General features: G+C 45.0%; 1 protein-coding gene across 1 annotated transcript in view; it reads left to right on the top strand.

Moving 5' to 3' along the window:
* LOC146812084 (extracellular calcium-sensing receptor-like) overlaps positions 1-27,836 on the top strand; it is a 326,739-nt gene that overhangs the window by 263,109 nt on the left and 35,794 nt on the right. Inside the window, exon 3 of the mRNA XM_085615128.1 lies at positions 24,467-25,297. Coding sequence (XP_085471254.1) covers positions 24,467-25,297 — 831 coding nt within the window. The remainder of the gene's footprint in view (positions 1-24,466; positions 25,298-27,836) is intronic.

Here is a 27,836-nt window from a genome sequence, read left to right as displayed (position 1 = left end):
CGTGCTATTAGCAACGCTTATCTCAATAGCGATAAAAAATTCTCACGCTAACAGGCTAACGAGAGATTATCGCTGGAAACCCAGCGATAATTTCACGTTACCTTGTTGATAGGGAAAGGCAAACTTAGCCATGATATCCTCCTTCCATAGGATATCATGGCTAAGTCAGAAAAATACCAGACGTAAAAAAGCAGCGTTAACCGCGGTTAGCGCTGCTTTTTTTGTCTCTAACAGGGTTAGCGACATTCTTGATAATAGGAGAAATGACGCTTAGCGACATTTCTCCTATTATTTTACTCTGGAACGCCCCCTTTGCATCTCATTAGAGATGCAAGGGGAAGCGTAGAGTAAAAGGGTGCTAACATGCAAATTTGCATGTTAGCACCCTGTTGTTGATAGGGCGCTAGTTTTATCTCTCCTTTTTTGGCTTTTAAAGCCAAAAAAGCAGAGATAAAGCCCTTGTTGATATGCCCCTAAGTATGTGTAAGTTTCCGTAGAAGTAAGTGTGGTGGTGTGTGTATAACTGTATATGCAAGAAAATGTATGTTTGATTCTTTATTAGCATGAGTGACTATGTGTGTGAGTAACTCTATGGATGAGTGGCATTTTGTAACAGGATGTATAGGTGTATGAGTACATATGATGAGTGAGTACATGTATGAGTGACTGTATAGGACTGTTGGTGAATGAGTGGATGTGTATGTGGATCTTAGAATTACTGAAGAGGTTGTTGTAACTGGTATTGGTATGTCCATTGTTTTGAAAATTTGAGTCTCTATTTTTGAATGTTTGTATCAAAGGTTATATTAGGGTGAGAGGAGGTCTGCCACTCTATCACAAGGATGATGTCATGAGTGATGTTTTCAGTGATGTCATTTGAGATGTCATCAGTGATGTCATGAGCGATGTCACTGACCTTGTCATGAGTGATGTAATATGTGACGTCATCAGCAGTGCATTGCGGGCGTGCGAGTTATAGTTAGCTGAACTAACTATAACGGGGGAATTTCAATGGTTTTGTACAAGTGAAAAGTCCAGCTAACTATAACACCCCTGAAACCTATGGTTTTTTCAGTGAATTTCAGAGGTTTTTTAAATGCTAATTCCTAACTATAACGTGCCTGAAACCTATGGTTTTTTCTGTGAATTTCAAAGGTTTTTTAAATGCTAATTTCTAACTATGCCTACAGAGATAGGACATGTGAAGAAAGAAGAAAAAATGCACAGAAAGAAAAAAAAGTGCAGAAAGAAGCAACAGAAGTCCTCAAAGACGAAGAAAAGTGCAGGAAGAAGGATAACGTGCAGAAAGAACAAAAAGAAGAGCAGAAAGAATCCTTGTTGCAAAATCAACCTGTACCCTCAACTTTTTCAGACGGATACTGGTGGTAACTGAGTCTGACTAACCAGTCCTAGAGCCAGTGCTATGTTAAAAGACACTTAGAATACAGTGAAAACACCTACATACACTAGGGAACATTATGCGTTGGGGTCCCCCTGTGATTAGCATGACCTCCTCTGTAAGCCCCTAGTATATAATAGGGCAGGGGGATTAAAACTACCTCTTAAAACAGGCCACAGGGCGTTTTTGCACACGTTAACTCAGGCCCCGTCCCCTCCCTTCACCATTGTGTAAACACGCCCTGTGTCCGTTTTTAGTTAGGAGATTAAGTTCATTAGAATCCTGAGGGTCCCTAGGGTCCAACTAGCCCACTAGGTACCTCCAGTAAGTGCCACAGAGCTGCGTTGCAGAGAGGTGTAAAAAGTGCTAACTGGAAGCACTTGGTGGGCTAGTTAGCCCCCAGGGGCCCTCAGTATTGAAGGGAAATTATATCCCCAATTTAAAACGTGCCATAGTGCGTGTTTGCACACGTCACCTCAGGCCCCGTCCCCTCCCTTCACCACTGTGTAAACGCGCCCTGTGGCTGTTCTAAGTTGAGAGATTAAGTCCCCTTGAATCCAAAGGGTCCCTAGGGTCAAACTAGACCACTAGGTACCTCCAGTAAGCGCCACAGAGCTGCGTTGCAGAGAGGTGTAAAAAGGGGCTTGGCCTCAGAACACCTGTCTGCAGCGCAGCTCCCTGGCGCATACTGGAGATGCCTGTTGGGCTAGTTGGCCCTCAGGGACCCTCAGTATTGAAGAGGAATGAATTCCCCAACTTACAACTCGCCAGGGGGCGCGTTTGCAGAGTGCTGCAAGGAGGGGGCGTGGCCTCCGGCACGATGCCAGTCTTTTATTTATTTTAATTTTTTAAGAAGGGGGGCTGTGTGGTTCCCCTTCTTCTTCTAATTTATTGGCCCTGATGACCCCATCCCCCAGGGCCTGTCTCCTAATTATATTTTTTTACCCCAATCCCCAGGGCCGGCCACTGTTTTTTATTATTTTTAAAAAATATATATTTATAGACACACCTAGGACATGCTGGACAAACCGTACGTACCTATCACCATGACGATTTGAGTGATATTCATTAAAAGGCGACTATGCATACAATGAATCCACGTGGAATGTATTTACACCACTAGTGAAGCTCTGACATGTCTGATGCCCTACCGTGCCTAATCCCGGTAGACACCCTTGTCGTTTATTTATACAAACATGGGTAGCTATTGACGGGCACATTTAATACACATGCACACCAAGCCATTCAAAGGGGATTCGACAAAAATTCGACCAAAACTATGTAAGAAACCCCCCTCACGGTTAATAAAACACACATCCACTGCCGGATGTGTAATACTTTTTATTTTACTCTCTGGAAAGGGGATGAACATCACTTGAGAGTCACAGCGCGCTCCTGGCAGAGCCCAATGCTGTGTTACACCCACCATTGCCTGCCGAGTGCCACACACCTCTGTGTTGTATTCCACCAGCTAGTGCATATGCTATGACACTCTCTAGCCCATGTGCACTGTAACACCACCCCGTGAATATGTCATGCCACACTTGTCTTCGCACGGGTTATATTGCCCCATCTAACGTGCCTTCCTCGATGCCTATGTTATAACGCACAGTGCTATGCCATACATATTACAATCTGGGATCCATATCTTTGTCACAGTGCATATGCAACGTTACACTCCCCAGCACATATTTTATATTACAACTTTAGAGACTAGTTAGGTTACACAACACTGCCCTGTGCATATTACACTCCAAGGCGCACATCGCATTGCACGCGCTAGTGCCTGTGCTCTCGCGCTCTCCAATGAATCTGTCATTGCGCACAATGTATTGCATATTATATTTCACGCCCGGTTCATCTTATATCACACTTTTTGGTGCATAGTTTATACCATACACTATATCTAGTTTTCATTTTCAATCGTACTCTCAGGACTATTGTTCTATATAACACTGTGTTCACCTACCCTTTTCACGGGCATTACATTTTGCGATAGGGGGTGGAGGGTCAGGGGGTGTTTCTGCCAAGTGAGCCCGGAGTCACAGGCACAAACGTCCTCTTCTTCCTGAACAAAAGTGAGATTATGCTGCATACTTGTTCATATTTTAAGTAGTTCGCACAGACACACGTTTTAAAAACAATAAAGTTCCTAATACCCGCCTTCTCTGAACAGTTAGCTTGCTGCCCCATCCCCCTCCTCCCTATCCTCTGTTGTGTGAATCCATGGACTAGCCTCCTCCCTCCTGCCATGCATGGTCTGATGTGCTGCCACTGCCCTCAATTTAGTATGATGTACCAGTCCCCTCCTCCTGCCCTCCATTGCCTAATTCTATGCCCCATCATTGACCTCCTGCTTAAACTCTGTGCTTAGCTTGCTGCCCCTATTCTCCTTCCCCCTGCCCTCCGATGTCTTTGTGCATGCCCCTGCTCCATCCTTTTTGCCCACCATGTTCCATGGACCTGCCACTCCTATCTACTCTGAGTGTTCTGTTGAGCTGCCACTCCCCTCCCACCTGCCTAGCATTGTCAGATGACTGTAACCTGTCCCTGCCACCTCCACCCTGCCTGTCCACATGCCATGCCCCTATCCTCTTCCTCCTGTCCTACATGGTCCATTGTACTGCCACACCCTTCTGCCCTCCCTGGTCTGTTGTGCTGCAACTGCTCCTCCTGCCTGCCCCGTGCGGTCTGTTGTGAGGCCCCTTCCCCTGAACTTTCTTGTCTGTGCACAGGTCCTGACCCTCCCTTCTATCCTCCATCGTCCTTTGTGCATGCCCCTGCACCCTCCTTCTTGCCCATCATAGCCATTGTGCTGCCACTAACCCTCCCACTTGCCATGCATGGTCTTCTGTGCTGCCATGGCCCCTCCCACCTTCCCTGTGTGGTCAGTTAGCTGCCCCTGACCCCCTCCCACCTTCCCTCCATGGTCTGTGTGTATGCCATCACAGTCTCACTGTTGCTCTTCATGGTGTGTCTTGCTTCTAGTGCCCATCCTGCCTGACCTCCATGGCTATCTTGCTGCTCCTGCCCTGCCCCCTTGCCCCCAGCCATCTGTTTACATGTGCAGACCCCTACTCTCTCCCTCCTGGCTTGTCTGTTCCATTGTAATGCCCCTGATCCGTCCCTCCTGCCCTTTATGGTCTATTATGCTGCAGCTTTCTCTCCTGTCTGTCTATTATGGTCAGCTAGCTACCATTGCCTCTTGCCCCTCTGTTCTCTGTTGTCCATGTGCATGGTCCTGTCCCCTCTCTCTTGCTTTCTATGGATTGTTGTGCTGCACTCCCGTCCCGCATGCCCTGTGTGGTGTATTGTGCTGCTGCAAACCCTGATGCCTGCCCTGCAGGGTCAGTTTGGTGCACCTCTCCATGTCCCTCCTGTCCTCTGTTATCCAAGTCCATGTCCCTACCCCATTTCCTTCCATGATCCAATGTACCATACTTGCGAACATTTTGAACTTGGTAAGAGGGAGATTTTGAAAAAAAACTGGGATATTGATTTTCCCCTTTGAGTTACATTGAAAAAGAGGAGATTGTAGACAGGAGACAGATCAAATAAAGCTCATTTGAGCTTAAAAACATTGGACGTTTCCTGGCTGAATCGGGTCTGTTGGCATGTATGGTTGTACTACCATTGCCTCTTCCTTCTGCCCACAATGGTCTATTACATTGCCACAGCCTCTCTTGCAAGTCCTGTATTGTTGGTTTGTTGCCCCTGCCCCCCTTTCCACTGCCCTCCATAGTCTGTTGTGCTGCCACGGCCCTTCCTGCCTGCTCAGTGTGGTTAAATTGTTGCCTTTGCACCCTCCTACCTGCCTTCGATTTTCAGAGTCCGTGCCCCTGGCCTCTGCCTCTCAACAGTATCCTAATGAACAACTAGATTGCTAACATTCTATATTCATTACAAAAGTGTGGAACGCCTGACGTCATCTTGATGTAATCAAAACTGTAATACCTAGAGCATTTCCTTTAGAAATTACACATATGAGAGGGTCTTATTGGCATCAAAAGTATGGTTAGTGCTCTAAAAGACTAAAATAAGGACATATTTTCTGAGTTTTCAAATAGCGACAAAGCACTTTTAAATTATTTGTTATCTTTATGTTTTTCTATCCAGTTGACCACTTGATTAAATGTTGCACTTAGGGGAGAGGATGTGGTGTTACTTCCAGAACTGCAGACTTTGCAACTGGGGAACCAGGTTGGAGTTTCTGCTTCAGCTCGACATTCTGTGATTCTGGTCAAATCACTTAGTCTCCCCATGTCTACAACCAAAATGAATTTGTTCTTGTGTGATGTAACCAATGCTCATGTAAAGCACTCCAATACCTGACAAGTCTGCTCTATATAACACTGCAAAAACACAAAATAATAAGTGTTTTGCACACTTTTGTCATTGGGCTATATTTGGGCTACATCTGGGTGATTTTGGGCTACATTTGGGCTCTTTTGTCTCCGGTGGCCATCTCGGGAGATTTATTTGTTATGAAGTTTCCTAATTTCCTCATGTACTGCAGTCTCCTCAGTAGGAAATGCTTTCAGTTTTTTACTTTGATTCCATCATGAAGGTATTCAGATATGTCACACATTTGCCATAAATTCTGAAAGTTAGCACTCTAGTTGCTCATTAGATCACTGTAGTAAAACTACTGTTCACCATGGAAGTCTGCTCCTGGTATTAAAAGTGCATGTTTCAGTCTGCATGTCAGAATTTTTTAATGAAATAGAAGAGGATTTGAGAAGTCACTCAAAATGTGCCCTCATTTTTTTTCTACAGCATTAATCATAATTTCTATGGCAAAATGAACCCCCTCATTGTGTTCCTTTTTAAATTAAATGTTTTAAGTGTTACCAGTTTATTCCAATCAAGATGGCTTCAGGTGTGCCATACTTTTGTCATAATGAAGACAGTAAGCGCTCTAGTTGTTCTTAAGAACACTCTGGGACATTCTGTCATTGGGCTATACTTGGGCTACATCTGGGTGATATTTGGGCTACATTTGGGCTCTTTTGTCTCTGGTGGCCATCTTGGGAGACTTATTTGTTATGAAGTTTCCTAATTTCCTCATTTACTGCAGTCTCCTCAGTAGGAAATACTTTCAGCTTTTTACTTTGATTCCATCAAGAAGGCATTCAGATGTGTCACACATTTGCTTAAATTCAGAATGTTAGCACTCTTTTTGCTCATTAGATCACTGTAGTAAAGCTACTGCTCACCAGGGAAAACTGCTGCTGGTATTGAAAGTGCATGTTTCAGTCTGCATGTCAGAATTTTTTAATGAAATAAAAGAGGATTTCAGAAGTCAAAATGTGCCCTAGTTTTTCTTTCTGCAGCACTAATCATACTTGTTATGGAAAAATGAACCCCCTCATTTTGTTCCTTTTTAAATTAAATATTTTAAGAGTTACCACTTTAATCCAAGCAAGATGGCTTCAGGTGTGCCATACGTTTATCATAAGTAGGACTGTTAGCGCTCTAGTTGTTCTTTGGAACACTCTGGGAAGCTGCAGTAGAACACAAAGGAATCAACTGAAAGTCTCTGCCCTTGTTGGATGTACATGTTTTACTGAGAATGTCAGACTTCATTCTCACATGACTGAGAAAGAAAATGTGAATTTTCAGAAAATAAGCTCTCAGTTTAGCTTATAGATCACCTTCCAAACCTCTGTGGGAAAAGCATGAGAAAATATTTTTCTCTCAATCATGATATCCCAGCAGGAGGCTTTTTCACATGGTGAAATCACCTTAGAACATACCACAATTCCTAAAATGAGTATGGTACCATCAACAAATGATTTATAATGTAACTAAAGTCTTAAAACCTTCTATTAACTGCAATGCTTTTTAATGAGGTGCTATCATGTATATTGGTCCCAAGATGGCTGCCAACACTTCTCGGATGAAGTGCTGACAGCCAATCAGATCTCAGGATGAGATGTGTGGTTAGGCTCCGCCCACATATATATATGATTTTACTTTTGATTTTCTCAGGAACTAGAGGTCGCCAGTAGGTAGTTATAGTTAGGACCACGTTTCCATAGGAAATCCGCAACATTCTATTTTGAATAACTTTTGCGTCGGTCGACGAATCCTCGCGAATTTTTCAAAATAGGTGGGGCGCTACGCTCCGCTCCTACCCTGAAAGTCTCGGGGGGATTCGTCAAGCGGGGGCTGAGATAAAAGGGGGGTCCCAAAACGCGTTTTTCCCATGCATTTTTCCATAGGACCTTTAGACACAGCTACAGCCCGAACGGCTGAACAGAATTAGTTGAAATTTGGCAGAGAGGTAGTCCTCAGGTCAAGGAAGTGCCTTTTGTAGGTTTGGTGTAAATCTGTTCAGTAGATTCTGAGAAAATAGCCTTTAAATCAATATATATATCTGAGCCAGCTTACGGTGCGCTTACGGTGCGCTTACCGTACGCGTACGGTGACGTGCGCGAGCGCGATTCTGATTGGCTCTTAGATCTTAGTAAACATTCGAATCGGCCGAAACCAGGAAGCGGCGGCCGCCATTTTCTCTCTCGCACTCTGAGTGGGGCAGCATAAATGAAGCCCAAAAATGTGTAAAGGGGCAGTATATTGAGATAATAATCACCCAGCAGTGATATACGGGCCCCCAAACATTTCGAAAAATCGCCGATTACGCTTACCGTACGCGTACGGTAAAAATTTGTTTAAAAAAAAAAAAATTATTCACACTCTCCCCACCCCATGTGCAAATGGTGCCCGAAGGGCACCATTAAGCATGGCATATCAAACCAATGAAAATAATAAACAAAACATTTCACAACGATGCGCATAATATGTCCCCCATGTGCTCACAGTGCGCGAAGCGCATAGTGCGTACATGGCCCATCCCGCATAATGTGGGCACGCGGTGCGCGCAGCGCACCGCGTGACCACCGTGCGTGCATGGCACTAACTGCGTAAAGTGGGCGCGCGGTGCGCGAAGCGCACCGCGTGCTCACTGTGCGCGCACGGTGCGCGAAGCGCACCGTGCGCGCACGGAACGAACTGCATTAACTGGGCGCGCACGCCACGAATGGCATAAAGTAAGTTAGCATTTAAAAAAACGTACAAATTCACTGAAAAAACCATAGGTTTCACACACGTTATAGTTAGGAATTAGCATTTAAAAAACCTTGCAAATTCACTGAAAAAACCATAGGTTTCACACATGTTATAGTTAGCTGTACATTTTACTGATAAAAAACCAATGAAATTCCCCCGTTATAGTTACTGTAGGCAACTATAACTCACGCGACCGTAATCCTCTGCTGATGACATATGTGTCTTTATGAAAAAAAAATATTTGTAATATATGTATAGCTAAAATTTAATGGAAGAAGACATGGGCAAATAAGTGTCTAAATACAGTATTAGCATCAGCAGAGGATTACGGTCGCGTGAGTTATAGTTGCCTACAGTAACTATAACGGGGGAATTTCATTGTTTTTTTTATCAGTAAAATGTACAGCTAACTATAACATGTGTGAAACCTATGGTTTTGTCAGTGAATATATATATATATATATATATATATATATATATATATATATATATATATATATATATTACTACCAAAGGAAGTAAAACATATTCTTAAACTAAAATATAAAAATAATTAAAGTACAAAATCCAAAATAATAAATAACTAGCCAAACACTTTGCTACTTCTATCTCTTTACATTTAAGGCCCTATTACGATATTGGTTGGACGAGTGTCAGACCAACACTATAGCGGGATGGAATCCGCCCCACTATTAGTCGGTGGTTCCACCCGCAGTACTAGGATGCGAGCTTGTGCTGTGGCCGGAAAAGAGTTGCAGCACAAACTGCATTAGAAAAATTGATGTTTTCAAACATTCCTGCACCGTGTGACAGGCACAATAGTTGAGGGCTAAGGGGGAAGGGCAGACCGCCATGAAAGGGCAGGCGGAAAGATACAATGTAATCACCATGGCGGAGCCGAGTCCGGCTCTGCTGCCATTTTAGGATTACAATTCCGCCCGCCACCCCGACAGGCTCAGTGAGCCCATCAGAAGTGGAGCCTAATTCCCCCGCGGGTTTCCCTACGACCACCAGTTAGCCCCAGATCTCTGTACTGGGGTGAATGTATGACATTGTTCTGCATTCTTTCCATCAATTGTTGTTTTTGCATTTGTCACCCCGAGTGGGACGGGTATGTCCAGACTTGGCTCCTGTGCTCGCCATGCCACTGGAGTCAATCTATCCTGGCTGATAAGGGGTGAAATCCCGAAACCGGTCCTAGGATGTTTGTTTCCAGTCCAGGGAGGACCTGGCCTGGCAGTTCGGGCTGGACTGTTCCCATTTGGCACATGATCAGCACTGATTTGCATATGGCTGAGGATCAAACTGGAATGCCCTGGTGAGCAAAAAAACTATGGATTTAGGCCAAGATCTCTGTACTGGGGTGAATGTATGACATTGTTTGGCATTTTGTCCATCAATTGTTGTTTTTGCATTTGTCACCCCGAGTGGGACGGGTATATCCAGACTTGGCTCCCATGCTCGCCATGCCACTGCAGTCAATCTATCCTGGCTGATAAGGGGTGAAACCCCGAAACCGGTCCTAGGATGTTTGTTTCCAGTCCAGGGAGGACCTGGCCTGGCAGTTCTGGCTGGACTGTTCCCATTTGGCACATGATCAGCACTGATTTGCATATGGCTGAGGATCAAACTGGAATGCCCTGGTGAGCAAAAAAACTATGGATTTAGGCCAAGATCTCTGTACTGGGGTGAATGTATGACATTGTTTGGCATTTTGTCCATCAATTGTTGTTTTTGCATTTGTCACCCTGAGTGGGACGGGTATGCCCAGACGTGGGTCCCGTTCTCTCTCTATGCCACTGGAGTGAAGCTATACTGGCTGATGAGGGGTGAAACCCCAAAACCGGCCCTAGGATGTTTGTTTTCAGTCCAGGGAGGACCTGGCCTGGCAGTTCGGGCTGGTCTGTTGCCATTGGGCACAGGGTCAAGACTGATTTGCATATGGCTGGGTTTAAATTGGAATGGCATGGTGAGCAAAAAAACAATGGATTTAAGCCCAGATCTCTGTACTGGGGTGAATGTATGACATTGTTTGGCATTCTGTCCATCAATTGTTGTTTTTGAATTTGTCACCCTGAGTGGGACGGGAATGCCCAGACGTGAGTCCAGTGCTCTCCATGCCACTAGAGTCAAGCTGTACTGGCTGATGAGGGGTGAAACACCAAAACCGGTCCTAAGATGTTTGTTTATAGTCCAGAGAGGATGGATTTAGGCCCAGATCTCTGTACTGGGGTGAATGTATGACATTCTTCTGCATTCTGCCCATCAATTGTTGTTTTGGGATTTGTCTCCTAGATCAAAGACAAAAAAAGTGCCAAAATATGTAACACAATTTCAGACTATTAAACTAGAAATTCCCCAAACAATATTGTGAAGGATTATATTGACCAACAAGCCAGGTTCTCTTAGGTCTAAGTTGAGACATTTGCAAGGGTATGGAACTGTTCCGTAGTACAAGCGAATTATGGGCAGAGCCGGGTAAACACGCACAATTGATTGTGATGTACAAGCCCCATAAGCAGACAATTTGCATGTTGACTGAATGGAAGTGTTTTGGATTTTGGTAGACCTGTTCTCCGGCGTGTGGTGGCACTAAGGCAATATGGGTGCCATCAATTGCTCTAACCGCATGTGGGAGGTGACCCAAACTGTAAAAGTCCCCCTTCACATTGGCTAAATCCTGCTACTGTGAAAACTGAATGAAGGTATTGATGTGCCTTATCATTGAAGAAAGAACTTCTTGCAGTACACCATTGAAAGTTGATTGTGACATTCCACCAGATACTGTAACAGTGTACTGAAAGGATCCTGTGACCATTAAATGAAGTACTGCCATGAGTTTGACAATTTGTGCAATTGATGTGGGATTTCTTTTGTGAGGCTGGAGATCTGGCTCCCGCTGATGATATAAATCAAGTATAGTTTGCCTATTCAATCTGAACTTCTTGATTATCCCTCTCTTCCATGTTGGCAAGATATGGAGATGGGCAGTACAGCTGAGGCTGTCATCTACTCTCTCTCCCAGAGCTCACATGTCTCCATTGGAAACACATTTGAACAATTTTTTACATTTTCCACAGCAACCTTATTGATAATTAACACTAAAGTCATATAGTTCTTCAAAATAAACATGGTTTTACCACATCTTTTAATGAAACATTTACCTGTTGGCCTTTAGTCTTCACAAATGACATGTATAGCCTAAAATACATGTAAAATTTAGAACAATGTGTAAATAATACTTTTTAAATGTATATTTACACATTCTTTTTTACATTTTATTCCTCCAAAAATACTGTCAACAAAGGTGTAAACAACACTGTGCAATTATTTCAGCACAGTAATATACTACATGTAAATGTTTATATTTAAAACAGAGAGTGTCCATAGACGTTTGAATATGTAAACAAACCAGCCCCCATTTTGACTGGGGTTGATGCACTTAACAGTCACAAGCACACTATTCTGAACTGCTAAATTGTAGGGTGCCTGACCTTGCCAATAGGATATTTGGAAGCAGATAGGTGCGGCGGACGTTGACCACGTAGTGGAAGGTAAACTCCATGATGGACACAGACATAGGCTAACATTGGTAAAAGCAACATTTGAAGGCCAATGGCTGTGTCCATCTCCACTGAAGAGTGTGTACATCGCGTGCAGGCATGCAGCAGTTCGAAAAAAGCTCACTTGGCTCCTAACACTGCAGCCATCAAGACCTCCTCCACTTTTGCTGCTGTTACTGACCTCTGGGTGTTACAATGGCAGGTAAAAAGTGAGAGATCGACCCTGCCTTCTCACCGAAGGAGCTGGACTTGCTGGCACAGGAGGTCCTCTCCTTGTATGGCCAGTTCTATGGCTCACCAAAGGAACAGGCAAATGGGTGAAATGTATATGGGAATCTGTCTAACTCGTACTTTTCCATTAATACAGGCTACAATGTCCCTTTGCATTCCTGAGTGAAGTGTATTTAGTGATGTGAAGTGTCATATAATTTTGTTCCTTACAAGAGACAATAATTTGGGGGATTTCTAAGTACTTTACACATTTGTAAATTGCAATATGAAAAAACAACATTAATATGTGTTGTGTGTTTAAAGCCCTACATTTTATTTGGTGTGTATGTTGAGATATATCTATGTATATGTTTGAATCAAATGTGATATGTTGAAAATGCACAGAATGGAAATTAGACAACACATTATATGACCTCCACAACTGAACATAAAACTATTCTCTGTACAAACTAAATATAAATGATGTTAACTATGTGTATGATCCCACACTTCATTCAGCCTTGAAAAGGGGTCTCCAAACAGTTGTATAGGTGCTACCAGTGGCTCCCAGACCCCTTCAGAGTGGCACACAGCCTTGAGGACATTTATAAGATAGGCACAAGGTAATTTTTTAATGTAGAAGTTAGGTGAAGGCTGTGTTCATGTGAAATCATGATCATAAGGCTGCAGATAACAAGGCCTGTCAATGAGCAGTGCTCAGTCAGAGTCATGAGCCAGGCTGGAGCTGAGTCACAATGACAAACAACTAAAGCACTGAGGCATATCTGTCATGAACATATGTTCTTGCCATTTCACATTTTGAGTGCTTAAAAATATGCCCCTGAATGCTTTTAAATGGATGACACTTGGGTTAACCTGATTATGAAGCTAATACATCATTTCATGTTACTCCCATTTCAAAATGTTTCATATCCAAAATGCAGGCCCTTACTCACAGTGGCCAGTATTCACTGTGCTATAAGTAATTATGTTCAGCCTTCAGTAGTTCACAGTCTTTTAAACTGATCAGAAGTAGGTCACATCACAGATTACATAGGCGCCCCTAGGATAGATGATGTCCCAGGCATGGATTAGTGAGTTTACATCATGGCATGGGATGAGGGTAGTCAATAGATCACCACAAAGTGTGTATTAAGATATTTGTTTTAGTCAGCATGTGAAAATACACCTATTGTATGCTAACTGATGCAGCGACGGCCATCAAAAGCAGGACATTTGGAAGGCCATCGCCTAGAAGGGATGGACTCTCAGGGTCTACAAGTGGTGTAGCGTCCATTGCCACAAGAGGTTGGAGGGCCTATGACGCTAGACCAGAAAGTCAACCGAAGTCCAGCTCAGGTAGTCCTCTGAACGTGGAAAGCACATGCTCCATATCCTAACCCCCTAATGGCCCTCATTCATGAGGTGGCCAATCCCTAGCTAGATGGGCAGTTGAGGGCCCAACAGCATATCACATGCTATATGACTAATGTTTTGTTACAGCCAGGATTTCACCCATCAACATTAAGGGTGACCCATGTTCAATGCACATGAAGAGTTCTTGAAGGTGAGGATTTTGCTTAATGTGTATGAGTGTTCTGCGCAGACACATGGCTCCCTAAACTCCACATATACATCAGGTTCTTCGATGTCATGTGGAACAGTTGTACCAAACAGTCAATTGTCTGTATTGTGTCAGGTTTGATGCTCCTTCACTGTCGTGTATGATGTAATGGCTGCCCTATAACATGTGACATAGCATACTAGGCATACTAGGTACTTATGATAAAGTGGATGTACGAAAGGTCACATTGGTAAGTTGGGATTCTACACAAACCAGAGTGAGCATGATATCCAAAATGCCTAGTGACATCAGAATTAATGGCTACATTTTGTAATCAAACCATATCCAAATTGTTTGTGCATCAGAAATACTGTTTCATACATGTTAAAAGCAACAGATTAGGATGACATTTTACACCTTCACTGATGTGTGCATAAGCCAGTCTGTTATTTGACAAATAATTGTGAATGGCATACACTTTTTGTGGAAACACAGACAGGAATGTGTACACATTAGTGACAGAGTAACACATACCCAAAACCAATTCTCAATGTCCTTTGTTCTGTCCAGATGATAAATCAACGATGGGGATAAATAGGAAACTTAGAGATTTTTGAAGATGGATTGTTCAGGCACACCTATGTAGGAGTATCTCATCGGGAAAACTCAGAATCAGGCTAAACTCATGACTCATTAGGCAAATGTTGAACTGCATCAAGGTGTAATATGTTGCATATTGTGATTCACATTCGAATCTTGGAAGTGTATGTAATGAATACTGTGATGTTCTACAACTTTTTGACTACAGTGACAGCCAACATATTTAGTGAAACAATCTCACAATGATACAACAAACTAACTTCAAATAACTAGAGCTATTGAGGAGTCAAATGTGAAAATGTTTTTCCTCTGTCCTGAAGTGTATTAGAAATGTTTCATGGGCTATGTATTTACGTATGCCATATTACTCATTTGTCAATCCACCCAATTATTTATTTCTTACTGTCTACAACAGATTAGGTATCTATCTACATAGTTTCTGAAACATTGCTAAGCTACTTCAGTACAGACTACATTCTGATGGATACATCTGCCTGTGCATTCCTCACCTTTTGAATTTACCCCTGCGCCAGCATTCCACTGAAACCTTTTTTCCTAGCTCTCCCACGTCAACAAGGACATCACAATAACATGGCTCCGCTCACGACTCCGTATGATGTCCTCCAAGCCATAAGAAGACCTTTTCAAGGTAATGACTTTAGTTCCCTTTTTTTCTGCGCCGTCGACGTGTAACTGTTTTTCTAGGACTCTCCATTTCTTTGTAGGAACAACATTGTTACAGTCGATCTGTAGTTGTTGCAGTGCAATGGCTGCACAGAAAAAGTTAGGGCTCAAACCTTGTAGGGAATGTGGAGGTCATATGTCCCTCATGGACCCCACGAAGATTGCCTTTGTTGTCTGTCATCAGATCATGACGTCGAGGGATGCTCATCTTGTCCACGGATGAATCCGAAGGTTCTTAAGGAAAGGGAGGCAAAGTTATTTATGGCCCGGTGAAGAAGTAAAACAGAGGCCGAAGAGGACCAAGTCGAATTCATGGACCCGCACACCTCAAGGTTGTCCCAAAAACACAAGAAGTATCGGTGTCATGGGTCTAGGCATCATTCTTCGAAGGGCAAGTCACCGAGATTGGCTTCCCTAGCCCAGCGGCATCATAGAAAAGATGACATCTGCCTTCCCCCTCTCCTTCTCCGCAGGCAACTCTGGTGCATTCACTGGTGCCGAGGGATTCGCCAGAGCCAGGGGAGGCATCTCCGGCATCTCTGGCTTCACCTATTCTTGCTCCAGGTTCTCCGGTGCCACAGCCAGAACCCGCCTCACGTCCTTGGGCAGAACCAGACCAGGTGGCTCCGGATCCATACCCACCTTTTCCGGTTCCAGGTGTGGATCCGTTGTCTCTTAAGGTTATGTTTAGCATGTTTGCCAAAGTAGCTAACCCGTCCGGCGTGCCGGCTGGCCCCGTGGGACCACTTTCCTTTAATCTGGGCATTCCCCAGCATTATGCCCAAGCACCATTCATACCTTTAATACCAATGACTCCGCCACGGCCTCTCCCGATGCCAAGGTTCTCGATGCCGATCCCCCAGGTTGCTCCAGTGCTGTCGGGCTCAGGGCCGGCACCTTCCTGACTTCGTACAGCATGGCTGGCAGCAACTGAGGGACTTCCTTTGACGCCGGCTCCAATGTAAGCAGCGCCGTGCCTGGCACCATCCATTTCCATTGTGATCCAGGAGGGAGGCACAGAGGCTTCTGGAAGAGGAGGACTTCCAGGAGCAGCAGGAGCAGGCTGGGGAGGGAGAAATTCTTGAGTCTGTGGATGACTTTGAAGATCTTCAGGAGGCCAGTGGATTGGGCACTTCTCCAGAGTGGGAGCTCTCTTCTCACTAGGCTCTGTCTTCTCAAGACATGTCTCCATGCCACACAGTTATAAGGAATGCTGCTGACCTTTTGGGTCTGCAGTTGCCCACTGCTGAGGTCAATTCTAACATTTTGACTGAGGTTTTGCACTCTCCTTCTTCACTGGTAAAGCCATTGCTCCCATTCAATGAACCTCTGATGGAGCCGATTTTGGAGGTGTGGCAGAAGCTAATGTCTGCCCCTGTTTCCAGAGCAGCAGCAAGACGTTATAAAGCTGCACCTGGAGATCCAGCTTTTTTAACTTCTCATCCTTTACCAGAAAGCTTGGTGGTTCAAGCTTCATGTTCTTCCAAACAGTTGGCAGGTTCCTTCCCCTTCACCAAGGGGAATTCCAAAAAACTGGAACAGTCGGCTAAGAAGATGATCTAATCAGCAAGCATGGCTTTGAAATCTACTAACGCAATATGCCTGTTAGGACGTTATATCAATGCCTTGAAGGACATAGCTAAGGAGGTGGCTCCTAAGCTGTCTGAGGATGTGCGAGGTCACTTTATGGAGGTGTTGACTGATAAACAAGCAGCTGCCCATCAGGTCTAGATACAGCAAACTCAGTTACCAGTGTAATGGGCTCTTCGGTGGCGACCAGGAGGCACGCCTGCTTAAGAGGATCTGGATTTTCTCCGTATGTTCAAGCCACTCTGCTGGATCTTCCCTTTGATGGCTCCAGGCTCTTTGGGGAAAAGGCTGCTTCAGCTCTGCAACGTTTTAAGGATAGCAGGGCTACTGCTACTTCCTTAGGACTACAGTCCCAGCCTAGGGGTTTTGGTTAAAGGAGGGTTTGTGGATTTTGGAAGGCGCTCTATTTCGAGGCGGTCAGCAGCGGCAACAGCAGCAGCAGCAGCAGAACCCCCAGTAGAAATGTACAGAGGGAAGGGAAGAGGTTGTCTGCGAGGGTCAGATCGCCAACAGGTCTCTTCCTCCTCCTCCTCTCCTATACCCCCCACTGGTTCCGCAGGGAGGCAGCTCTAGATGCTCCATCTTAGAGCATGTTGGTCCTGTTGGAGGTCCGGTGTCAGATTTTCTACAAAATTGGAAATCTGTTACATCAGATCTTTGAGTTTTGAATCTTGCAGAAAATGGATGCGCCCTTCCTTCCCAGTAGTTTCCCCCGACTTACTCTCCTTGCCAGGGCTGGTGTTCGGAGGACCATCTTTTGCTTCTGCAGCAAGAAGTCCTGTCCTTGTTACAGGAAGGTGCAATGGAGGCAGTTCCGGGGCAGGAAAGGGGTGAGGGGTGCTACTCCCGGTACTTCCTGATCCCGAAAAATGGACGGGAGGTTGAGCCAGATCCTGTAATTCAGGATCTTGAATTTTTACCTTAAACAGGAGAAGTTCAAGATGCTGATCCTAGCTCAGGTTTTTCTGGCGCTGCAGCAGGAAGACTGGATGGTGTTGATCGATTTACAGGATGCGTATTTTCACATTCTCATCATGAAGTCGCTTAGGAAGTACCACTGCTTTACTGTATGGTCTCATCACTACCAGTTTGCGGTCCTTCTGTTCGACCCTACTTCCACACCTCAGGTCTTCACAATGGTGATGGTGGTGGCAGCTCATCTCAGAAGACCTGGGATTCCTGTATTCCCCTATCTGGACGATTGGCTGCCCAAAGCGAAGTCACCAGAGTTGGTGCTGCATCCTTTCCAAATAACAGCTTGGCTGTTGTTCGACTTGGGTTTTTTGATAAATGTACCCAAATCTCACCTGGTGCCCTCTCAGCGCAACCTGTTCATAGGGGCAGTACTGGACACTACTGTGAGTTTTGCTATCCCGCCTCCTCAGAGGATTCTAGACATCCAAGTTATGATTCCAATGTTTCAAAATGGAGCGGCTGTTCCAGTCCTGAAGGTCGTAGGCCTACTCGGTCTGTTTGTTTCCTGCATATTGCTGGTCGACCATGCACAATAGAACATGAGGGCTTTCCAGTGGTGCCTCTCCAGGCAGTGATTTCAACACAACGGAGATCTCAGGGAGGTAGTCAGAATCTCAAGAGGCACTGCAGCGGACCTGTTATGGTGGAGTGTTGCAGGCAACCTGTCTCAAGGGAAGACCTTTCATCCTCCTTCTCAGGTGGCCACAGTGATAACGGATGCTTCCACTCCAAGGTGGGATGCTCCTTTTGGGGATCTAGAGATCAAGGGTCTTTGTTCTCCAGTTCAGAGATTGCTTCACATCAATCTTCTGGAGTTATGGGCGATTTGTTTGGCTCTCAAGGCCTTTCTTCCCTCCCTTCACAGCTGGTCAGTTTTGGTCCTGACAGACAACATTACAGCTATGGGGTAGGGTTGTATCGTCTCTGCAAAGAGGCTCTGCGACTCGGAGTGCTGAATGTGCATGCAGACAGTCTCAGTCGACAGTTCTCGGCTGATCATGAGTGGCGACTTCATCCAGAGGTGGTCCATAACATTTTCAGGATGTGGGTGTTTCCTTGGTTAGACCTGTTTGCCACTCACGAGAACGTGCACTGCCCGTCTCTCTACAGTCTCCAGTATCCAATGCTGGGAGCGTTAGGAGACTCGTTTTAGTTAGATTGGGGCTCACAACTTCTTTTTGCATTCCCTCCCATACCCTTGATTCCTCGGGTTCTGAGGAAGATTTTCCAAGGCCGGTTCCAAGTCATATTGATTGCCCTGGATTGGCCAAGAAGGGTGTGGAACACAGACCTCCTTCTCCTCTCATTGCACCCTCTGCTCCCTCTCCCCACAGGACAGACCAATTCTCGCAGTCACAGGGGAAAGGTTCTTTACCCCCACCGCCAAAGCCTGCAAGTTCATGCCTGGAGATTGAACAGGGCAACCTGAGTTCTTTCTCTCTCACACCAGATGTGATAGATGTTATATTATCGACCAGAAGACACTCTACCAAATTTGTGTATTCCAGTAGATGGGCCAGATTTGGTAAGTGGTGTGGAGAGAGTTCAATTGATACTTTGAAGGCCCATTTGTCTGATATTGTTAAATGTTCTCTGTGGCTACTGTTAAGGGCTACTTGTCAGCTTTATCAGCCTTCCTTTGTTTGCGAGACCAACCCTTTTTGTTTAAGACTCCTATAGTAATGAGGTTAATTAAGGGCCTCACTAATAGAATCCCTCCAACTCCTTTTAAAATGTCTCTGTGGGATTTAAATGTTGTTCTTTCTTTCCTGATGGGATCTTATTTCAAGCCTCTTCATAGTTGTCCATTGAGGCTTACTTTAAAAAAAAAAGAAATTCTGGTTGCTATTACCTCTGGCAGGAGGGTACGTGAGCTCCAAGCTCTTAGTTCTAAACCTCCTTTAACAGTCATCTATGCAAATAAGATGGATTTCAGGACCAGAGCTGCTTTCCTGCCTATGGCGATAACCCCTTTCCATCTAGGGCAGTCAGTCACCTTACCCATTTTCTATCCTCCCCTCACCCTTCCAAGTAGGAGGAGAGACTACACCTCCTGCATCCTAAGAGGGCGGTCTGTTTCTACCTGGACAGAGCCAAGGACTTAAGGGTGGATGGCCAGCTCTTCATTGGTTATGTGGGAAAGATGAAGGGCGAAGCTGTCCACAAGTGAAAGCTTTCCAGGTGGTTCATCTTGTGCATCAAAATCTGCTATGGCTTCTCTAAAAAGCAGCGGCCTAAAGGTATTAGAGCTCATTACACTAGAGCGAAGTCTGCTTCGTCAGCTTTGGCTAGAGGTATCCCTGTTGTGGATATCTACAAGGCGGCAACTTGGGCCTCCCTCCATACCTTCACAAAGACTTAATTGCTTGGATTAGGAGGTTAGGAGGGATGATCACTTTGCACGTTCTGGGGTGCAAGATATTTTGGTATAGGTAGACAGACACCCTCCACTGGGAGTGGGACTGCTTTGAGATTCAATTCAAAGGGTGAAGACTCCACAGGCAGAATTATCCATCAGAAGAACAAGTTACTTATCTTCCGTAATGCTTTTTCTGGTGGATGCAGTATCTGAATGTGTTTTTTTCACTGACCCCCCTGCCTCCTCATGGTCTATCTTCCTATACCGAAATATTTTTTGAGTAAAACATTACTGGTATTTCATTGTCATTTTAAATGATATGTAGCTTGTTGCTAAGAAATATCTCGTATTTCCAGTTTTTTTCTTCTCTGAATAATAATACTGTGTATATTTGTGCATATATTTTATACTATGCAAACTTGTGAAATGTTGTTGGTTCACCCGTTCGCCTCGAAGGCACGAAAAAAATGGGTGGAACTGACGTCAGCATGCCGACGAGGTCTTATTATGCCTCCGATGACGTCATACGGAGCCGTGAGAAGAGTTTTGCTATTGTGACATCCTCGTCGACGTGGGAGAGCTATGAATTTTTTCCAGGGAATGCTGGCACAGGGGTAAATTCAAAAGGTGAGGAATCCACAGACAGATACTGTATGCACCAGAAAAAACATTACCGAAGGTAAGTAACTTGCTCTTTATGATTTTTGACATTTCACATATACTTTAGGGACTTGAAGTGGTGTTACCATTGTGAAATTCCCAAACAAGGGTCACATGCTTTCAGTTTATGCAAATATTGGTACAGTATTGCAGTAGTTGTTGACACACATGTATTCATTTTTAAAATATTGAGTATGCAGATTTTAGGGCCTTGTGAACACACTATACAAAAGTGATTTTGTTTGATATCCTTTTTGGTGACATCAGTTCTCTATTCTAAACTACTATGGCTAACCATTTAGAGACAGTGACACAGTTCCTGGGAGACATAATAATGGATAAGAGACAAGATCATACATGACATAGGAACTATCATAGGGAATGACATAACTGTGACTAAATCTTCCTGCAAAGTTGCCTACACGGATGAGCTCATGCAAATGTAGGACGAAAGTTTGAGAGCCCTGAAGCGAGTGGAATCTGAAAACTTGGAAACTCTTTTGTGTTCAAAGGTCATGATCAGTACTGCTTACACAGATTCAATAATACTATTGTATATGTAATTTCAGCATCATCCGGAGCAGGCCAAAGAGAAGTTGCCAACATAGGCCTGGAAAGCAGTTGTGCACAGTGGTTCTGGTATTGACTTCACCGACAGCAAGGGACCCAGTAGCAGGGAGGGTGAGGGGGCGCAACGGAGAAAGCCAGCTCCACAAAATCCTCTTTGGAGGCCTCCTCCAGAAAGCACTTCCTAGTGGTGGGGGTGCCAACAGGAAGTAAACCACAGTCATCCTTGTCCGCCACCCAGAGTACCATCTCCACCCTTCCTCTTGCCTCTCCAGTTGGCCATAAACCGCCCCCTAAATCGGGTTGCATCTTCTTTGGTCAAGGCACCTTATTCTCTGCCCCTGTCCCCCTGGCTGCGCTGAGTGAGGAGGCTATTGACCTCCTCTGTAACATCTCTGTAGGCCAGACTTCATTGTTGAATGCAATCCAGGGGCTTGGCTGCCAATTGCAACAAATGGTGGCCTACCTGGAAGGCTTTCACAGTGCGATGTCTGGCCTACAGAGGTCTTTTCAAGGTGTAGCCTGTTCACTGACCGCAGTGTCCCATCCATACCAACCTTATGCCCCACCTCCCACCCCTTCCCCATCCAAATTCCCTATTATCAGACCAATCCCAAGCATACTCACACCTTTGCAGGCCCCCACTCAACCAGACACAAGCAGCACACCCACACAGAAACACTAACACCACAGAAACACAGGCATATATCCAAACATACAGACACCACCTCCACCACCAGAACAACCAGACACAGCAGTCACCAGCACATACACAAATGCACCAGAAGACCCACATATACCTCAGTGACCACCAAAACCTACATTTATGACACCCACACCCAGCACCTGCACAGACACTGCAGCTAAACCACACCCAGTACCTACACAGCACACCCATTCACACACACATGTACCACACCCACACCGAGCTCCTCCACAGATACCATGGCCAACACCACCCACACCCACATGCACCATGCCACACCCAGCACCTCCCCAGACACTGAAGTCAACAACACACCCGCATACAACACACACACACACACAGCATCTCCTCAGCACACACCAACCTCAGCCACTCACACATCATAATTCACACCCACAAAACTCAAATGCCCACGCTCATCCAAACAACAGAGACCTATGATGCAAGACACACTCAAATGTGTACCACATACACCAGACCCACAGGCACCTGCACCCTCAACAGGCACATGCACATTAGACACAGCCACTCCCTCTACCTCCCACACCCAATTCCCACCCGAATACCCTACCCATCTTCTTATTGAGGTTATCCTTTTTGGCCCTGCCCTTACCACTGCTAAACCCCAACCGTCCACTAGGAAATGCCAATCTACCCCTTCCACATTCCAATCCACCACTTCCACATCTCAAGCCACCCCTACCAAATGCAAATCCACCCCTTCCATATCCCAATCCACCCCTGCAAAACACAAGGGCACCCCTCCCTAAACCCCTCCCCCCAAATCCAAGAGCACCCCTCCCAAAACCACTCCCCCCTCCCATACCCCAAATCATCCCACCCAAACCCCAGGACATCCATCCCAAACCCAAGGACCCCCCTCCCAAACCCACACCCCCAAGAAAGATCTTAGAGGTACCTGGTCTGCCCACTAGATGCCCCTTCCGGAGGAGGTTCCCATTTGCTGTGTATTTGGAGGCAAGTTTGGTGCTACCCCCACAACAGTGCAGATCTTTCCATTCGTGGACTGCCATTTAGCTTTCTTATAATTTTGAGAGCCGTAGCTTATTTTGTGTAATACATTATTACTTTTATTTCACCAAAGTAATCCTGACATTATTTTTCCTTAGCAAATGTTTGATTCCTAGCTATATATCTGAGCTAAATGTGAAGTACCTATATTTCTTTACTATGATGGCAGGTAATGCAACTGATTTTTTTAATGTCTTTAATTGTGGAGTCCATTTCCAACTCTCTAAACAATTTTTGGTGAAATCTTGTTGGGTGTAATCTCTGAAGATGCTAGATACTTTTGTAGTTGAAAGGGACAGGTGTGAAATCCAATTCAGGAGAGAGGGGGGCTAAGCAGAAGTTTTTTCTGCTGAAGAAGGTTTCTGCTATGTTGGATATCTGCTGCTGAGATCACTGGAGACATTCTCTGCCAAAACACTCTTCCAGAACAGGAAATACAACAAACTGTTGCAAAAATCGATGTGGAGAGAACTTAGGGAAGGATGAGATTGGTTTAGGCACATTTTCCAATGGTTGTTTAAGTACGACCATTTAAAACCCATTCGGAGCCCACTTTTCCTGTGAACATCAGGCTAGCTTAAATCGAGTGGCAAAGTGAGCAAGGGACCAATGTCTGGACTTACCCTGCCAACTTAAGGCGAACAAAGCAAACACAAGGAGATAATGGAAGGGGCACTGAAACATTTCAGACACTCATGCCCCGTCGCTATTAGATCTGGCTTGAATCCATCATTGTTCTTTAGCTCACTTCACCACCCCAGTTCAGACCAAGCCATATGCAAATCAGTCTTTCCCCTGTTCCTCATGGAAACAGTCCAGCCCAAACTGCCAAGCCAGGTCTTTCCTGGACTGGAAACAATCATCCTGTGACCGGTTTCGGGGTAACTCCCCTCATCAGGATTAAGACTGATTTGCATTAGGCTGGGTCTGAACTGGGGTGACGTACTGAGCCAAAGAATGATGATGGATTCAACCCAGATATAATAATGACTGGAGGTGAGTGTCTGAAAAGTTTCAGCACTCCATCCATTATCTCCTTGTGTTTGCTTTGTTCGCCCTAAGTTGGCAGGGTATGCCCAGATGTTAGTCCCTTGCTCACTTTGTCACTGGATTCAAGCTTGCTTTGGTGATAAGGGGTGTTACCCTGAAACTGGTCCTAGGATACTTGTTTCCATTCCAGGGAAGACCTGGCTTGGCAGTTCGGGCTGGACTGTTCTCATGAGGAACAGAGTCAAGATTTATTACCATATGGATGGGTCTAAACTGGGGTAGCTGAGTGAGCTAAAGAATGACGATAAATTCAACCCAGATCTAATAGTGACTGGGGGTGAGTGTCTGAAAAGTTTCAGCGCTCTGTCCATTATCTCCTTATGTTTGCATAATACCAAGATAGTCATCACCTAAAAAGTTGTTGTCACTTACTATTGCAAGTGTATTTGGGAGGAAAAATGTTGCCCTCATTATTGTTTATGTTTCATTTTTTCAGATCAGTTATGGCTCTGGACTACCACTTCTAAGTGATAAACGTCAGTTTCCTTCTTTTGTGCGAACCAACCCAAGCACTGACAGTGTTCCCTATGTTTTAGCACAGTTAGTCATACAGTTTGGCTGGACATGGGTTGGAATCCTGGCATCGGACAGTGACTACGGCATACATGGAAGCCAGAGGCTCAGGACAGAACTAGCAAACAACAGAGTCTGTGTGGCCTTCTTAGTAACCGTGAGTGACAATGACAGCGAGAGGAAAATATCCTCAATAGTTGATCTACTCAAGAAATCCACAGTGACAGGGGTTATTCTTTATACATACCCGACTGAGGTGATTAGGATCTTCGATACACTGGAAGAACAAGGCGTTGTGGGCAAAGTGTGGCTTGTCAGCCCCAGTCTTGTAGGTACCTTTGTATTTTACAAAGAAAGTTTATCGAAGTTGCTCAACGGTAGCCTTGGAATCTCTCCCCACAAGCGAGAGTCTCGTGCATTCCAGAAATTTCTGTATAAACTTCACCCCTCACTTTCAACCAATGACATTTATGTCAAGGCCTTCTGGGAACACGTCTTTGAATGCCAATGGGCGCCAAACAATAGCCATCCAAATACGACAGATGAGGAAAACGGAAGTAAAGTGGCCAATATTTGTACAGGATCAGAAAAACTGGAGGCACTTCCAACTTCAGTGTACAATGTGGATAATTTCCGCTACTCCTATTATGCGTACACTGCAGTGCATGTGCTGGCTCATGCTCTGGACACAATGTTATCCTGCAATCTCAGAAATGAAAATTGCCCCAACATGCAGGAATTTCGCCCATGGCAGGTGAGCAGACATAATTTTCTAGGTGCCTTGTACAAGAAAAACATTTTCACAATGAGGGTACTGGGGGCGCAGAGCACTAGTCGTTCTCCCCCATTGGTGGCTTTCTAGAAGTCACAGATCACACTGCTTAGGGACAGGTGATAGGTCTTGGATATTAGGGGATAGGGTTGGAGTGATGGGCACTTAAGGTACGGGGGCAGGGAGTTCATCCTTTTGCTATCTCCATTTGACAAGTAGAAAGGCAGGGACGGTTTTAGATGGCAGGAAGGAATTTTTGTAAAATGAGCATTGTAAATTAGTGAGGACAGTAGGGTGGGAGGATGACACGGGATTCCAGTGAAATGTCGAGGGAAGCGCTGTGCATGTCATGTGCAGCGGGGCAGAGATTACCTTATTAGGCCAGACATTTTGGGGCAGGCCTGAGTGGGAATGGTAGGACCCAGTAGGGAAGCCGCAAGCGGTGTGGCAGCAGCGGTGGTTGCATGCTCATCGCCACAGGGCAGGAGGAGATCAAGGGGGCCAGGCATAGAAGGAGTGCGGAAACTTACTGGTAGGCACTGAAGATGAAGTACCCAAAAATGGTTTAAAAGCTTGTCTAGTATGCTAGGAGAGAATGTCAAATGTGTTGCAACATCTGCCTAAGGGCGGTCTGTAGGCAGTAGCCAGACCAATATAGGATTGGCTGTGAATACAACCACGCAGAATGAACAGAGAGGAGAAGCAGGAGGGACTGTGTTGCAGCAAGGCATAATGGGTGGTGAGCCAAGAGTGGGTGGCACTGTGGTGACATTAGCACACCACCAGGGGGTGCATATCATGAAGCGCATCTTGGCAGTGAAGAATGAAGGCATCACAGCCAAGGACATTATGGGAAAGGTAGTGCTTCTGGGCCCCAGCACGATGTATTGAGGATATCAAGGAGCAACCTGCAACTTTGTATGATCCCAGGGACAAATAAGCAACTACATCTGGTGTTTAGGCAGAGAAGGACAAAGTGGAGGTAGGAGTGAAGGGGGATGGATGGGAGTAGTAGGAGTGACCAATGGGTATGAATCCAAGAAGATGAGTTATAGATTGGGCACAAAGGATCTGGAGCGGCTAATGGGGCCACTGACAATAGAGCCTCTCTGGGTAGGAGCAGCCTGGAGTGTAATGCAGTAGCGAAACTGTCACACGGGACTGGAAATAGCATGCAGATTCCAAGGGAGCACATTATGATTCCGGAACATTGGCCTGAAGACATGAAATGGTTTTTAGGGCCCTTTTCTACATCGGGGAGCATGTAGAAACACACTTGCCAAAGTCTGCCAGCGAATGGAGAGAATATAATGGTGGTGTGGGTGATTGTGTGAGACCGGGAATGAGAGAATGGGGTTGAATGGATAATGGAGATGTGTCGGAACTGGATTATAAAGAGGAGAGTGATGAACTGGAGGATGATGCCGTGAAAGAGAGTTGAGGGCATTAAGTACTGGAGAAATTAGAAGGGGATCAGTGAGTGTACAGAGAAATATAACTGCAGAAAAGAGGAGAATTGGTTCTTTTCAGATTTCAAGAGCAGACAAAAAGAGAATCTTCAGATGTGGCGGAAAAGGACAGAGGAGCTGATCAGAAAGAAGAGAACATGCCTGCTAAATGGCATGGGACAGTGGTGTTCAGTATGGGATGTAGCAAGAGAATTTATTGATGTGGAGAGGCAGAATGCAAAAGATGAAGGGAGCAATAACAAGGTGAAGACAATGTGTGATAAAGTAATGTAATGTGAGGACAAGAAAGATAAAGAAAAGGGTGTAAATAAGAAAGATTATTGGGACACACAACAGAGGAAGAAGCTGCCATGTATACGGACTGTGATGCCTTTAGGGTTGCATTTATCCGTAAAAACTAAAAGTAAGATTTGGAAGCATGAGTCTGTTGATGTTTTCAAACTGCTTCACAGATTCATACAATCAAAGGAAGAGTTCAAAGAAGAAGAAAGGAAGTTAGCAAGAAGGCCAATGGTACCTATGACAATAGATAACAGGATGTCAGCATTTTTAAGTTGCTAGTATGTACTGAGAAAAGCATGCTGACAGAGCGGTAGCAATTTTTAAATATATGGACATTGTACACAAAGCACAAATGCACTTTGGGGGTATGCTTGGTTTTAGTAATGATGAGGTATTGAGTGCAAATTTGAGTTTTAATTCAGAGAAATCTTGTGGGGATGCAGATGCAGAATTATGGGGGCAGAGGATGTTGTCTACACATCCACCAGCAACAACATATACTGCAAGTGTACTTTCCATATCATGTCAGCCCTTTCTATACTGCCCGGTCGAGTAAGGGATGGGGTCAAATGGAAGGGGTCAAGGGCATAGTTCAGAAGCATGGTAGGCGTTCAACAAAGGGTTGTGGCCCAGGCAATCGTGTAGTTACATGCATGAATGCTCCAGATGTGGGTGTAGAAGACACCCACTCACACAATGTTTGGCCTTGGCAAATAATGGAGATCAAAGAAGATCACTAATGAAAGGGGGCAACAATGACAATCTCTCCC

This window comes from Triturus cristatus, chromosome 7 (assembly GCF_964204655.1).
Source record: "Triturus cristatus chromosome 7, aTriCri1.1, whole genome shotgun sequence".
Lineage (NCBI taxonomy): Eukaryota > Metazoa > Chordata > Amphibia > Caudata > Salamandridae > Triturus > Triturus cristatus.
Note: the sequence above shows the minus strand (reverse complement) of the source record. Positions and strands in the feature narration are given on the sequence as shown.